Source organism: Strigops habroptila, chromosome 8, assembly GCF_004027225.2.
Source record: "Strigops habroptila isolate Jane chromosome 8, bStrHab1.2.pri, whole genome shotgun sequence".
Lineage (NCBI taxonomy): Eukaryota > Metazoa > Chordata > Aves > Psittaciformes > Psittacidae > Strigops > Strigops habroptila.
In genome coordinates this window covers 25,678,892-25,692,202 of record NC_044284.2, presented here as the reverse complement: position 1 = coordinate 25,692,202, position 13,311 = coordinate 25,678,892, and the positions used below count along the sequence as shown (strand labels likewise).

The 13,311-nt window shown below is 44.1% G+C and overlaps 1 protein-coding gene across 5 annotated transcripts in view; it reads left to right on the top strand.

Annotated features, from left to right (window-relative positions):
• The window catches only part of PLCH1 (phospholipase C eta 1), an 83,281-nt gene that overhangs the window by 8,321 nt on the left and 61,649 nt on the right, over nucleotides 1-13,311 (top strand). For all 5 annotated transcript variants that reach the window (XM_030495112.1, XM_030495110.1, XM_030495111.1 and 2 more), the window contains exon 2: nucleotides 6,873-6,990. In XM_030495112.1, the coding sequence (XP_030350972.1) occupies nucleotides 6,912-6,990 (79 nt within the window). In that variant the 5' untranslated portion in view covers nucleotides 6,873-6,911. The remainder of the gene's footprint in view (nucleotides 1-6,872; nucleotides 6,991-13,311) is intronic.

Here is a 13,311-nt window from a genome sequence, read left to right as displayed (position 1 = left end):
TGGACCTTCTTTCCAGTTTAAGACAGAATTGCCGGGCACATGCACTTTTTCTCTTTTTTCTTCTTTTTTCTTTTTTTTTTTTTTTTTGCCATACACCATTTGTGCTAAGGAATACTTTTTTTTTTTTTTTTTTTTTAAATAAATCATACTTTAAAATATGCTCACTGGGTAGATACTGGTGTGAGCTTTGAAGCCGGAGCTGTGGTTTTGTCAGGGGGAAGTGAACAGCAGTATCTGTCCTGTTATTCGGAACGATTCACAGCATCTGATTGACTTAATACTGTTATCTGTTGAAGTGCTTCAGAAACAACAAGGGGAGAGGGCAGCTGAGAAGAAGTGAGGTTAGCAATCTCTCCACCCTGTACACTGTTTGCTTAACTACCTGTTAATCTATCTGAACGTTCTCAAGAGAGCTGTGCAGTGGACTCCCAGCTGCACAGGCAGAGTTCCTGCCTGCTGCTAAATGGACACATGCTTAATACCCTCTTCCCATTTGGGACCTGCACAGAATATTGCAGATAAATATTTAGATTATGCTGCTACTCTCAAAAATAGCTTAGTGCTAACCATAGCAGTCAGCCTGAGCTGAGAACATATTCTGCTCAAGTGTTGATCACCCTCCAGCTGCTGGTATTGTGGTTCCCTGGAATGAGCATCCTACTCCTCTGCACAACTCACTAAAGCATGGAAGTTTTAGTGTAAGAGGGAAAACTGGAGCAGACAGTGACACCAGTGTGTCAGATGTTAGTTCTTGGTGTTAAGCCTCTTGTAATAAGAAGCATCTATCACAACCTAGGCAGAGCATATGCATCCTCTCCTAAATTCATAAGTATCTTACACATTCATCTCTACAACTTTTATAATAAAATAATTTCATAATGCATGCATATAGCAAAAATTCCCTTGTGAGGAGCTTACCCACTATGTTGATAACAACAAAAAAAAAATCGTATTTGTTAACCTCATCCATCTATCTGGGGTCAGTGTTGGGACTGGTGCTGTTCAACATCTTTGTCAGTGCAATGGACAGTGGGATTGAGTGCAACCTCAGGAACCTTACTGACGACACCAAGCTGTGTGGTGTGGTTGACATGCTGGATGGAAGGGATGCGATCCAGAGGGACTCGGACAGGCTCAAGAGGTGGGCCAGCATAAAGCTTACGAAGTTCCACAAGGCCAAGTGCCAGGTCCTGCACCTGGGTTGGGGCAATCCCAAGCACAATTACAGGCTTGGCAGAGACTGGATTGAGAGCATCCCTGAGGAGAACAACTTGAGAGTATTGGTTGACAAGAAGCTCAACCTGAGCCGGCAGTGTGCACTTGCAGCCCAGAAAGCCAAACATATGCTGGGCTGCATCAAAAGGAGGTTGGCCAGCAGGTTGAGATGGGATTCTATCCCTCTACTCTGCTCTTGTGAGACCCCACCTGCATTACTGCTTTCAGCTCTGGAGCCTCAAACATAAGGGATGTAGACCTGCTTCAGTGAGTCCAGAGGAGGGCCACGCAGATGCTCAGAGGCCTGGAGCACCTCTCCTATGGAGACAGGCTGAGAGAGCTGGGGCTGTTCAGCCTGGAGAAGGCTCAGGGAAGGACTTGTAACAGTTTTCCAGTACCTAAAGGGGGCTTACAAGAAAGCTGGAGAGGGACTTTTTACAAAGGCATATAGGGACAGGACAAGGGGGAATGGCTTTAAACTGCCAGAGGGTAGATTTAGATTAGAAATTAGGAAGAAATTATTTGCTATGAGGGTAGTGAGACACTGGAACAGGTTGCCCAGGAAGTTGTGGATGCCCCATCCCTGGAAGTGTTTAAGGCCAGGTCCGACGGAGCTTTGAGCAACCTGGTTTAGTGGAAGGTGTCACTGTGGCAGGGGGTTAGAACTAGATGATCTTTAAGGTCCCTTCCAACTCTAACCATTCTACGATTTTGTATGTACAGATACATGTATATGCATGCATACACACATGAATACATAAGTTTAATTTTCTTCTATCAAACTCTTTGAGCAAAATCAGTTTACTTCCATTAATAGCTCTTTTGTAAAGAACAGTTCAGTAGAACTAATCATAGCTCTTCAGAAGGATGTCTTTAATGGAACACAATACTAAAATACTGCACGAAATCTGGAGAGGGACTTTTTAGAAGGGGATGTAGTGATAGGACAATGGGAAATGGCTTTAAATTGAAAGAGGGTAGATTTAGAATTAGGTATTAGGAGAAAATTCTTCACTATAAGGGTGATGAGACATTGGAACGGAAGCTGTGGCTGCCCCATCCCTGAAAGTGTTTAAGGCCAGGTTGGATGGGGCTCTGAGCAATCTGGCCTAGTGGAAGGTGTTCCTTCCTGCGATAGGGGCTGGAACTAGATGATCTCTAATGTCCCTTCCAACCCCAACCATTCTATGAAAATAACACAGTTGACACATGTTTAGTGGAAATTAATCAGCTAAAATAGAAGATACAGTTCTTTCAAGTTCTTCTGTTTCTGCAGACCACATAATGGACTCCCTTGCTCAACCTGCCTGTAAATACGCTTCATCCCGGTACAAAGTAGATGGATTCTTGACACACTGGAGTAACATCTCTTCAGTTGGGTGGTGAAGCACTGATTACTGCTTGGAATGAATGTGCCAGGCTCAGGGTTGAACTTGCAGGATTTCTGTTTGTTGTGAAAGAGTGATACCCCTAAGTTGAGAAACCTGCAGAGTGGAAAAGTTAGGAGTGTTTTCAACTCTTTCTGAATTGGTTGTTTTATCAAGTAACTACACAAACTGATTTTGAACTCAGATTTATATCTGCTCAGGATTTTGGTAACTTTTTGCCAAAATAGCTTTGGTGGTACAAGTCATTTCCACTTAAACATATGCTTACTGGCACTTTTTACTCTTATAGCTTATTCTACATGACATAAACAGGATATTATTTTTCTGCTACATTATTGTTGTTGAAATGGTGCAAATTTTTGTACAGTTAAGTTCCAAAGTGCATGTTCATTTGAAATTATGGTATTTGGTCCAAAGTGTGTGGTTGGTTGGTTTCTTGTTTGCTTTTTTTTTGTATAATATAAGGCATGATCTTGGCTGGGCTGTCCTAGAGCTCTGTGACAGAGAAAGCAAATAACTTTGAGGGCCATACAAATAACTGCTGGCATTTCATAGAAAGGTTTTCTTACAGGATGTTTGTGTCAGCTGATGCAGCTACTTTGGGATTCTGCCTTCATCCCTGATGTGCCAGGGAGAACCTTTGTTCTAAGGGGCCACTGTGGTGTGGGAGAACCCTTTGTGCAAGAACAAAGGAGTGTTGAATCAGCAGGAGCCATGAGAGGGAGGGGGCTGAAGGGCTTCTTTCAAAGGCACTGCATATATATATTGATGGCAACATTTTCCCTATAAGTCTCCCCTGTGGTATGAGTTCTGTGTGGGAGCTGAGCAGAAGATAACTTCTCTTTTTATTTTGTGTAAATTCTTAGTGATGAATATTTGATATGGTTTTCTTAATTAAAAACATGGTGCCACTTGTATTTTTATAGCCTAAAATCAAAAAGCCTGGCAGTAGGCTGGACCATGATGGTAAAATTATTCCTACACTTTAAAAGTAACTAACAGCTTGTGCCTTACTAATTAATGCTAGAAGAGTGACCCTGGTTATGGCAAGCTATAGTGAAAGCTCATGTCTGGCAAGGGTAAAAGTCCAAGAAACATAGAAGATGAAGTCTGGCAGAGGTAGTGGGTTTTACTGCTTAGCATTCCAAATTTTATGCCTTTAGGGTAAACAATACATGGGCTGTGCCCAAAACACATGCTGTAATGGAGACTGATAGTTTTAAGATAGAGCAAACCAGAACAGGCGTTTTTGACTCACACCTGTAGTGGATCATTCGGACCATCTCTCCTCCCCACAGAGGCAACAGTAGAGAGGCAAATCCTCTATCTGCAGCAACACCCTCCTCACAAACCTGCAACAGAAATATCGTAGACATCATGTCAGTATTTGCCTATCAGTCTCTAATACTTGCACTGACCAACAGTGCAAGTAAACATGAACATAATTTTGCACTTTTTCACAAGTTACTGGCTTCAGCCCCATGCTAGCTGCTGCTTCTGCAGAGGAAAACATCTTCCTGTTCCAGATAAAGCACCCCTGGCAGGAACGTCTGTGACACTCCACCAGATCTGGCAGCTGGTTGGCAGGAGAGGGGGAGGCTGTCTCCCCTCTGCCTTGCCTCCAGGTTGCAGGATGCTGCTACCCCTTCACAGTGCCAGTGCTGCTGAACCTTTTCTGAGCTCATTCAGCCTGCTAGCTCTCCAGGAACAGCCTGCTGGTTTTCCTGGGTTTATGAGTGAATCAGTTGAGGGGGTGTCTGGTGTCTGACAGAAGGGGTGGAGAGGGGGGAAGGTCTGCTCTTTCGATACAGGGGACTACAATAGAGGTGGGACTGGGGTTGTTCCCAGGTGGACCAGACACAGCAGATATTTCTGGGCTCTTCACGATCAGTTGCTTCACCACTGCAGGAGATGGCATTCGTCATACCAATGCATGGGAAGGGGGAAAAGTTCTCCAGGTTCCTTAGTTGCCTTATAGTTGGGTTGGGTCCCAGGAAATGATTGTAGCTAAACTGGTAATTAAATGAGTCCTGTTAGCTATGACTTAAGATTACTTGTTTTACTTCTTGTTTTGAAATCACTTGAGCAAAATGGATTTGTGTTCCTCAGCAGAGCTGCAGTCCAGGCATTTACAGCATGCTGTGGTATTTCATTTGGGGGGATTTGTTACTGCCCCCTGACAGTAATTTTATGAGGAGGCTTGAACGTCAGTGTCCTTACGTCCTGCTAGCCGTTTGCTTGAATAAAGACAACTGGAGTTGCTTATGTCTGGTGTGGGCGAGAAAGCAGCTGGGTTGACTGGAGTGAAGGTGGGAGGGAGATAAAATGGGAGACCAAAGTGGGCTTGTAACAGGAAGGGGTATCTGGGTTGCTGAAACGAGAGTCTTGAACTTAGTAAACCAGAAGAGAGAGAAGGAGGATCCAGTGAAAGGATTTGGTGTCAGAACAGGATATCAAGGAGTCCATGGTTGGTTGGTTTCTGTTTTGTTGGGTGGTTCTTTGTTTGTGTTTTTTTGGTTTGTTTTTGGTTTTTTGGTTGGGGTTTTTTGTCTTCCCCCCCCAACAAATATCAAAGAAATATGAAATGCATTTTTGTTTGGCTGTAACTGGGCATAAGAAGTCCAGCTGGGTTTTTTCAAGGTCCAACTTGCAAAACAGAAGTTTGGAAGTTCAGTGAAATGACTCAAACAAATACAGCCTTGTCTTGAGTTATAACCACCAGCTTATTAATGAGTTAACTTCTACTGTTTAGGTCTCTGAATATAATTGTTCCAATTGTTTCCATTGTCCTGGGTTGTGGCAGTGGAACAGTGAGTGGCTGTGATGGAAACACTCCCAGAGCTGAAGGGGGGTTGTTTCTCACCTCATTGTCCGCGATTGGATCACGTTTCCCTCACTTGGCTGGGCTTGTTTGGCACTGGCTTGCTGTGCATTTCCATTTTAACTGGTTTCTAAATATTACTGGCTGGATCCAGGAAAAATTGGCGGCTGGGGGCTTGGCCTAGTGGAGCTCCAGGGCCTATGTCCAAAAAGACTGCTCTCCACTCCCAGCACTTCTTGGTGATAGCATCTGTGGCAGATTACCCGTGAACACTTTGATGGCTTGTCTCTGATACTGGTGGTGTCAGAGGCAGAAGTCATCTGTGTCAGTGCTGGGAGCCTCAGCAATGGCTGGTGAGCAGGGAAGGCAGGGCCTGCATGCACCTGTGCGGGGAAGGGCTGCTGTAGTCTCATGGGACGTTCTCTGCAGTCTGCCTCTGAAATGAGTGCGGTGGTTCAGAGATCAATCCCAGTCTTTCCTCACAGCAGTGTGGGCTTCTGCCTGCTGATAAAGACGCATGGTTTGCTGTCCCCACTGTGGAAGGGGAGCGCTCAGGCTCCCAGGTACTCTGGGCTCTCCTCAGCTGGTGGCACTGCCAGGAAGAGTGCTGCTCCCACTCTGTTCAGTTTGGTTCCGTTGGTGATTAGCTGCGCAGTGGGGGTGTAATGGAGGCAGAGGAAGCAGAAAAGATGGAAGCAGATTGACAATTTATCATGTGCTTCACACACGGTAGCACTGGCACTCCGAGTTGAGAGCATCTCTTCCCTGTGCAAAACTGGGATCCCTTAGGGGTAGAGGACACAAATTTTGCATGGCTGACGTAACTGCGCCTCCTCAAAGGTGCTGCTCAAACTACCTGTCCCCAGGAGAGTTCTTGAGCTCCCACACAAGTGGCTGTCTGCCAAGGGCAAGGGTGTACAGGCGCAGGGGGAATGGTCATAGGCTCTGTGTCCACTTAACGCTATTCTAGTCTCAAAATTACCTTTGGTTCAGTTGGGGAGGGTTTATAGTTTTGTAGTGTTTTCTGATGTTTCTGCAGCTCGTTAAATATGGGACAGCATCATTAAATAGACTAAATTGATTATCTCACCATGGCGCGCCCCACAGTAGCCTGCAGGGACTGTAGGGGTGGCTGTAACAACAGGTGCCCATTATGGGTGCAGCGATCGCCGGGTAGGGTGGGCTTGCTCCAGCAGCCTTTAACATGCTAGCTGTCGGTGTGCTGCTGCCCTCTTGCCCGGTCCAAGTGATCTGCTCATACCCTTTGCCTGTACATCCTCGGAGATGGACATGTTTGGAGAGTGAAGGACTACATCTGTTGCAATGCTTTGTATGAAGCTAATGAACTATTTTATATAAAAGGCACAAACAAATACTCTTGCAGTGCTTTGTAGTTATGCATTTCTTGTAAATTAACTCCTAATTATCCACTTTGTTTTCCTTTGTAGGGCCACTGCCTTGGATGGTGAGCAGGAAGTCATCTTACGATGAGTTACTGGAGTCTGGACAAGAAAAGCTGTCTGCAGTACTGCAGGCACTTCTTGGTGGACAATGGTGTATTTCATGGTGAGTTACAACTTATCTTAAGTGCTGGCTTGTGGCATTTCCTACCATCAGGTGTCACTGAGGTTTTGAGCGCGTGTGCATATCTTGTTGGTAACACTCCTCTTGGGGCCAGTTAGCAACGGGGCCTGCGCAGGCCGCGCCTTCACCCTGCGGCAGCTCACTGTGCGTGTGAAGGCCAGGATGCCCTTCGGGTGGGGTGCCGGGGCTGCACCGCCCCGGTGTGCGCTGGTGGCCGGGGGGTGCACAGACCGGGGCTGGCTGCTGGCGGCGCCGCGCGGGCGCGCCAGGGGGCGCTCCGGGACCGCAGCCCCCATGTAAGTGCTGGCGCCCCGCGCACCGGCCACAGCTCCGCGCGGGTCAGCGCAGGGAGCCCTTCCCTTTCTCCTCACCGCTTGGTTCAGGAATGCGCCTCCTCCCTTCCCCATGGGTGAGGCCACCGACAGGCCGGTGCACCTGGCGGGTTACGCTTACCTAGAGCATTAAAGCCCGGAGAAAAGCAGTGCCGCAGCTGGAGCACAGGCAGTGGGCAGGGTTGCTTCTAGTTTAGGTGGTAATTGTACTTTGGAGTGAAATGGATTAATAGTGTTCACAAAGCCTGGTGCTGCCTTACACTTAAACATTCCCTCCTGACATTTCTAGAACTGCTCCAGTTGCAGGTATGCATCCTTTGTGCTCCTAACAAGGAGGAATTGAAAGTGTTGGAAAGAGCTTGACTTCCAAATATCGACCAGGCGTTTGTGTTTGTGCAAAATAGATGCCTAATAGTGGTCCTTAGTTAGTTCCCTATCAACCCCTTACATCTTAGTCTCTTGCCATTGCAGATAACATGCTATAACCATTTAGTTGTTGAAGTATTCTTCCAATAGCAAAGTCAGGAAATACTCTGAAGAAACTTTGTTACAAAATTCTTCCTTTTCAGGACCTCTTTTTGTATGCTTAAAATTTGATTTATCAATTTAGAGTGTGCGTGTCCCCCATGCAGGTTTCTCTCCCTTTGCTGAGTAGCTTTACCCTTGGACACAGGGTAAGGAGCACTGCTGAGCCCAGCCCATGCTCCTACAGTGGGTTAGGGACCACCAGGACTCAGGAGCCGTGCTTGCATGGAATAGACTCCTGCAGGCCTAGTCTAACAAGACAGCCGGACACCTACCTGTCCTGCTGGGGGAGGGACTTTCTAATGCTGTTTCCAAGAGACCCAAATTTTGTATTCGTTATTCCTTTTGAGGTCAGTGAAAAGAAACTATCACTTTAGGGCAGATTTATGGCACTATTAGTAACAGCAGCATGGAATGCCTATAAATTTAACGTAGAAGTACTCGACTTTTTTGAAAATAAATGTATTTTTTTCCCCTAGAGAAACTACACCTCTGTTTTCACTGTTTGTCTGGAAGCTGGGGAAGTTTGTGGCTTGCAGAACTGCAATGCAACCCATCGTAAACCAAACTGTATCTGCCTTTTTGTCACTGGTTATGTCACCATTGATGAAGCTAATAGCTAGTGGGTGAATTAATCATTTGTCAATTTATGCATCATCTTAATGACAGTCTATTTAGAAATGACGCCATTTTCCTCTGTACTGTTTTTCTCTTGCCCATTGGCACTGCTAGTTCCGTTTGGGACACCAGAAGAATGTTGTTAACTTTTCTGTAAGCCATGTGACAGCAGCACTGTCATATTAATTCAACTGTGTGCTACGTTTGGGACATGCATTACAGGGAAGATGGTTCACAAACCTGTCATTGGTGAACCTGTCGTCTCCAGGCACAACTGTTCTGCTTCCCAAATGAAGCAGATTCATTCCTAGGATTCATCAGGCCACTCATGTGGTCCCACTGCTTTTGGTGGGATTGTGTTCCTTCCAAGTTCTCCCTGACACTGTAGAAGGAGAGTGTTTTCTCCCAGATATCTTCACCCAGGTCCCTCTTTTCTGAGCCTGGGCACTCTGGCAGTGTTTTGATAAATGCCTGTTAATCACACTTCTTTCCAGGTAACAGTCTGCTCTCTAATATGAGTGTATAACTGGAGCAGCTGTGTTTTGGATGTGTATTTGCAATTTTGCTATTCCAGATCAACTGAAAGAAAAGTCTGGTCCATACTCTGTGACTTGGGGTAGCATTTTATTGTAGAGCATCACGATGTCTTTATCTCCCTAATGGCACGAAGGCTGGATAATGAGCCATTAGCACAAAGTCCAGTAATCCATGAACAGCTATTGAGCAATGAGTCTGCAAAGTGATGATCATCTCAAATAGAGACAGAATTAGCAGGAATGCTAGACCAGAAAGATTCTATGGCTTAATTTATTTTTCTTTCATTCATGACCAGACAGGTTTAATTATTTTTCTCTGAGAGGATCCTTCAGGGCTTCCCATGTGTCTCTTTGACCTAAGCAAGACACTGCAGTGACAGTTATTTTCACACTGAGTATATGGAGGGAGTTGAAGTGTCTGCTGAACAGTGACAGAGGTGGCAGTTCCCAACAGCATGACATAAGGGGACATGTGCATGTCCGCAGGAATTAGCATGTTGCTCCTGATGCTTGAGAGAAGCTGTTTTCCTGTGGGACTACGCTGATAAAGATAAAAGGGTTGATGGAGCTTTATAGGGATTTGGGGTTTTTGTCAGTGAGCCTTCTGATCCTGTAAGTCCTGACAAAGGGCAGGGGGCGCTGATGGGGGTGTGTGGGCTGAGTGCTTTCCCCAATTCCTGATGGCACGTAAGACTGACCCATCTCCTTTCCTTTCTTGGGGAGTTCAAGTGGGACTGAGCAGTGAACTTTTGAGCTTTGCATGACTAAGTGAAAGCCAAACAACTAAATTGGGACTTACCTGGGTCTGAGGCCACGTTTTCTTCAGCAGGTAGAAGGAAATTGTACTTGTTTAGAACTTTTTTATAGCACTGGGAAGTTGGGAAAGAAAATCTAATATGAACTCTATGTGGGAAGGGTACTATCTGTTAGCAGACAAGGTACTGTGATACAACCCCTTGTGATTTGCTGACATTTCAGTGTTTGGGTTTGTATGTGCCCAGCTTTAGGGTGTATTAATTCTACTTTACACTTTTTTTCATGATTATTTTTTCAGTTATTATTATTATCATTTCATATTCTGACATTGAGAGCATGGCTCTCAGGGAGCAGGCACACAGAGCTATTGATTAGCTTATTTTTCTATGTTTATGAATGCTAATACTCTGTAATAGTGAAAAAGAAGCTGTGACATGTTTAGCAAATAGCTGATTTTTGTCTCGGCAGTTCTGAAAGTGTCTGTTCATATGTAGAGTCAGTTACCTATGCCAATTATCTTTTCTTCTTCAGTTTTCTCAGAAATACAACCCTTTTGTTTCAATTGCATTTCCATAATTGTAATTCATTCTCTGTTTCTGGACTCTCCACCTCTTTCCAGACTTGTGTCAATAGGGACTTGGCCACTGTCGGTAGGATGTCATGTTAATTGAGTCTTGTTCATATTACCTAAACTGCACTCTTCAGAGCAATGGACTAATTTAATTGTATCAGTGGTATCAATCAATTGTATCACAGTGGCACAGTTATTATCTGAAATTGAGCTTGTAACCTGGAAGAACTGTTGCACCTTGAGTGCAAGCCAGTCAGATAAAAATATCCCACTCTATCAGATGGTGTTCTTAAGCATAGGAACATCATTCTCTATAGAGACTTTAGGACTGGAAGCATCTACAGAGGCACACAATATGAACTTTGCTGCTCAACTGCATTCATCTCTGATGTTCTCTCAGAGCTCGGGAACAGGCAGAGAAAAGGACTACAGAAGTGGAGACAAGATGAGTCTGGTTTGTTTAGCTTGGAAAATCAAAGACTGATAGGGGATGTGACTGACTATCAATGCATTGCTCAGTGAAGAAAAGGCTTATTTGAACTGATGGGAAAATCTGGCACGAGAGCAAATTGAAAATTGTCGACAAGTATATAAATAGACACAGGAAAAACTAACGTACTTTGAGGTGGAGATTGGTAAGTTTTGGAAAAATTCTTAAAGCACCCTGTCTGTGCTCTTACTCTGAAGTTATAAATGTAATTAGTAACAAGCAATATTTTGGCTAATGTGGATGTAAAGCTGAAGAATTATTGAAGTGGTCCCAATTCAAATCCTGTGTACAGTGAACAGCAAATACAAACAGGAGTGTTTCCATTCTATTCTGGAAAATGCTGCTGTACAAAATCAGGCTGCTCTCTCCCACATTATAATGATGCTTTGAGACACGTGGATGTTGTTAGGCAAAAAAAAGTATTGATATACAACTATGTGCCTTTCCACGGGGCTTTAATGGGTTGTCTTTGAGTAATGACTGAACATTCGTATGTGTAATGCTGAAGTACTATATGCATCAAAATTGCCTAAGGATTTATCCTGATTTTATAACTTTATTATAAAAATCTGCTAATAGTTGCATTTGCAGAATATTAAAATTCTAATCTCTTACTGTCTGAAATTTTTGGTTACAGAAGTGAAGGTTGCTGCTGTGTCTTGTAGTCTAGGGCATCTTATCTGCCTAGAAGCAAAAATGTCAGTTTTCTTCAGTAACAGTGAGATACAGCACTGTGTGTGCACACAGAGAATAACAAACTGAAGACAGATCTGGGTTTAAGCTATTTTAGCAGTTTCTGTAGAACAGAGCAGATAAGCAATTATAATGTTCGGAATAGCCGTGAGGACTTGATGAACCCACTTTCTTTTCCTTCCTGTTGCAAACAGCGCCAAAATACTAAGTACATCGTGCCTGTAGGCTTGGAAAAATATTTTTAATTTTCACAGGGTTTTCAAGCTATAAATATGGATCATATTTTGTTTGTTTGCTGGCAATAACAATGTAAGAATGGTGGTGGTGTCAGACCAAGCATCCGTCTACTTTGCCAGTAGATGTTTGGGGCTTAAAGCATAAAGGGGGAAAAGCCCCAATCTGTATGTTAATAACCCTTCCTGTGGCACATGCTCCCAGTGCCTGTTGGTCAGCAGCATAAGTACTTCCCCAGCCAGAAGCTGCATCTAGATATTTGCATTTATTAATTTTTACATCTGAGAAGTTTTTCTCCTGAAGTTTTTTGGAATTAATTTATGCTTGTGACCATCTGTGCGAGTTAACTCCAAAATTTACAATGGTTGGTGTAAATCTGCTTGAACGGATACAATAACTTCATGCAACAATGCCACATTCAGACCGTAATGGATGGAACAGGTTTGGTTGCTCCATTGGTTCACCTTTGAAAGACCATTGGCTGGATGTCCTGAACTGAGGGCCGAGGCTGTAAGATAGAGAGGTACTTCAGTTGTGTCAGGCAGACATTTTGGTAGCTTCGAATGTCTGCCTGCTAACGTCTTACAGAGGAAATGGGTGGAGAACATTGTGGTGATAAGACTTTCTGCTGCCCCTGAGAAAGCGAAAGCAGCAAGAATGGGAACTTCATTCTAAACTTCAATATTGAGGTCAATATGAAGGTCTTGAGACATCACAGTGCAGCTTTGTGGTAGAGTGGATACAAGTACTTCCACTTACTTCAAATGACACTTTGAGATAGGCCACTCAGACATCTGTCTCGTGCTGGCACTAAGCAAACAATATTTTTCAGTAATTATTTTGCCATCTGACAATGTGCAGTGTCTGTCCCAGCCACCAGCAAACTTTCAGGGAAAATTGCTGGCTGCTGATCTGGATTCCTGTGTGTGCTCTCTGCCTCTTGTTTCGGGAATATCCAGCTCATCCCTCAAAAGGTTCTTCCAAATCTCCTACTTCTATACATCCCATGTTGAGGGGGGAAAGAGAGAGACTTAGTCCAGGGCAATTGCTTATTTTGAGAGATAATCTCAAAGATTTCCCAGTTGTGATGGGTGTAATTGTGCACTGCCTTTGTTAGATGACCAGGTACTCCTGTTACACAACCAGCTTTGGACAGGTTCACAAGAGATTGCTTGTGGCCGGTTGTTATTGCAGTGCTTTTCCATTCATTTCAGCCTGAGAAGCTGAGCTTTTGTGCAAGTTCTTGTAGGATTTTTTTGCTTCAGTGATCTTGAACTTTTGTGCCCAACGAATGCGAACATGAAATGCATTATATTTTACTTTTTATGAAATAAAATTGTCTATTTTGGTTATTAGAGCACAGGAGTTTGGGGGAAACAATATTAAATCTTTGTCGAAGTGCACATATACATTAGGCTTGATGTTTGCTGATGGGCAATGCTTTATAATTAGCTCTGCTGAAGCCTCATGCAAGCCCTGTGCTTGAGGCTACAGTGCTAAAGACGGCAGATGTAGGCTGCAGAATTCAGGCTTATATCTTAGTAGTCA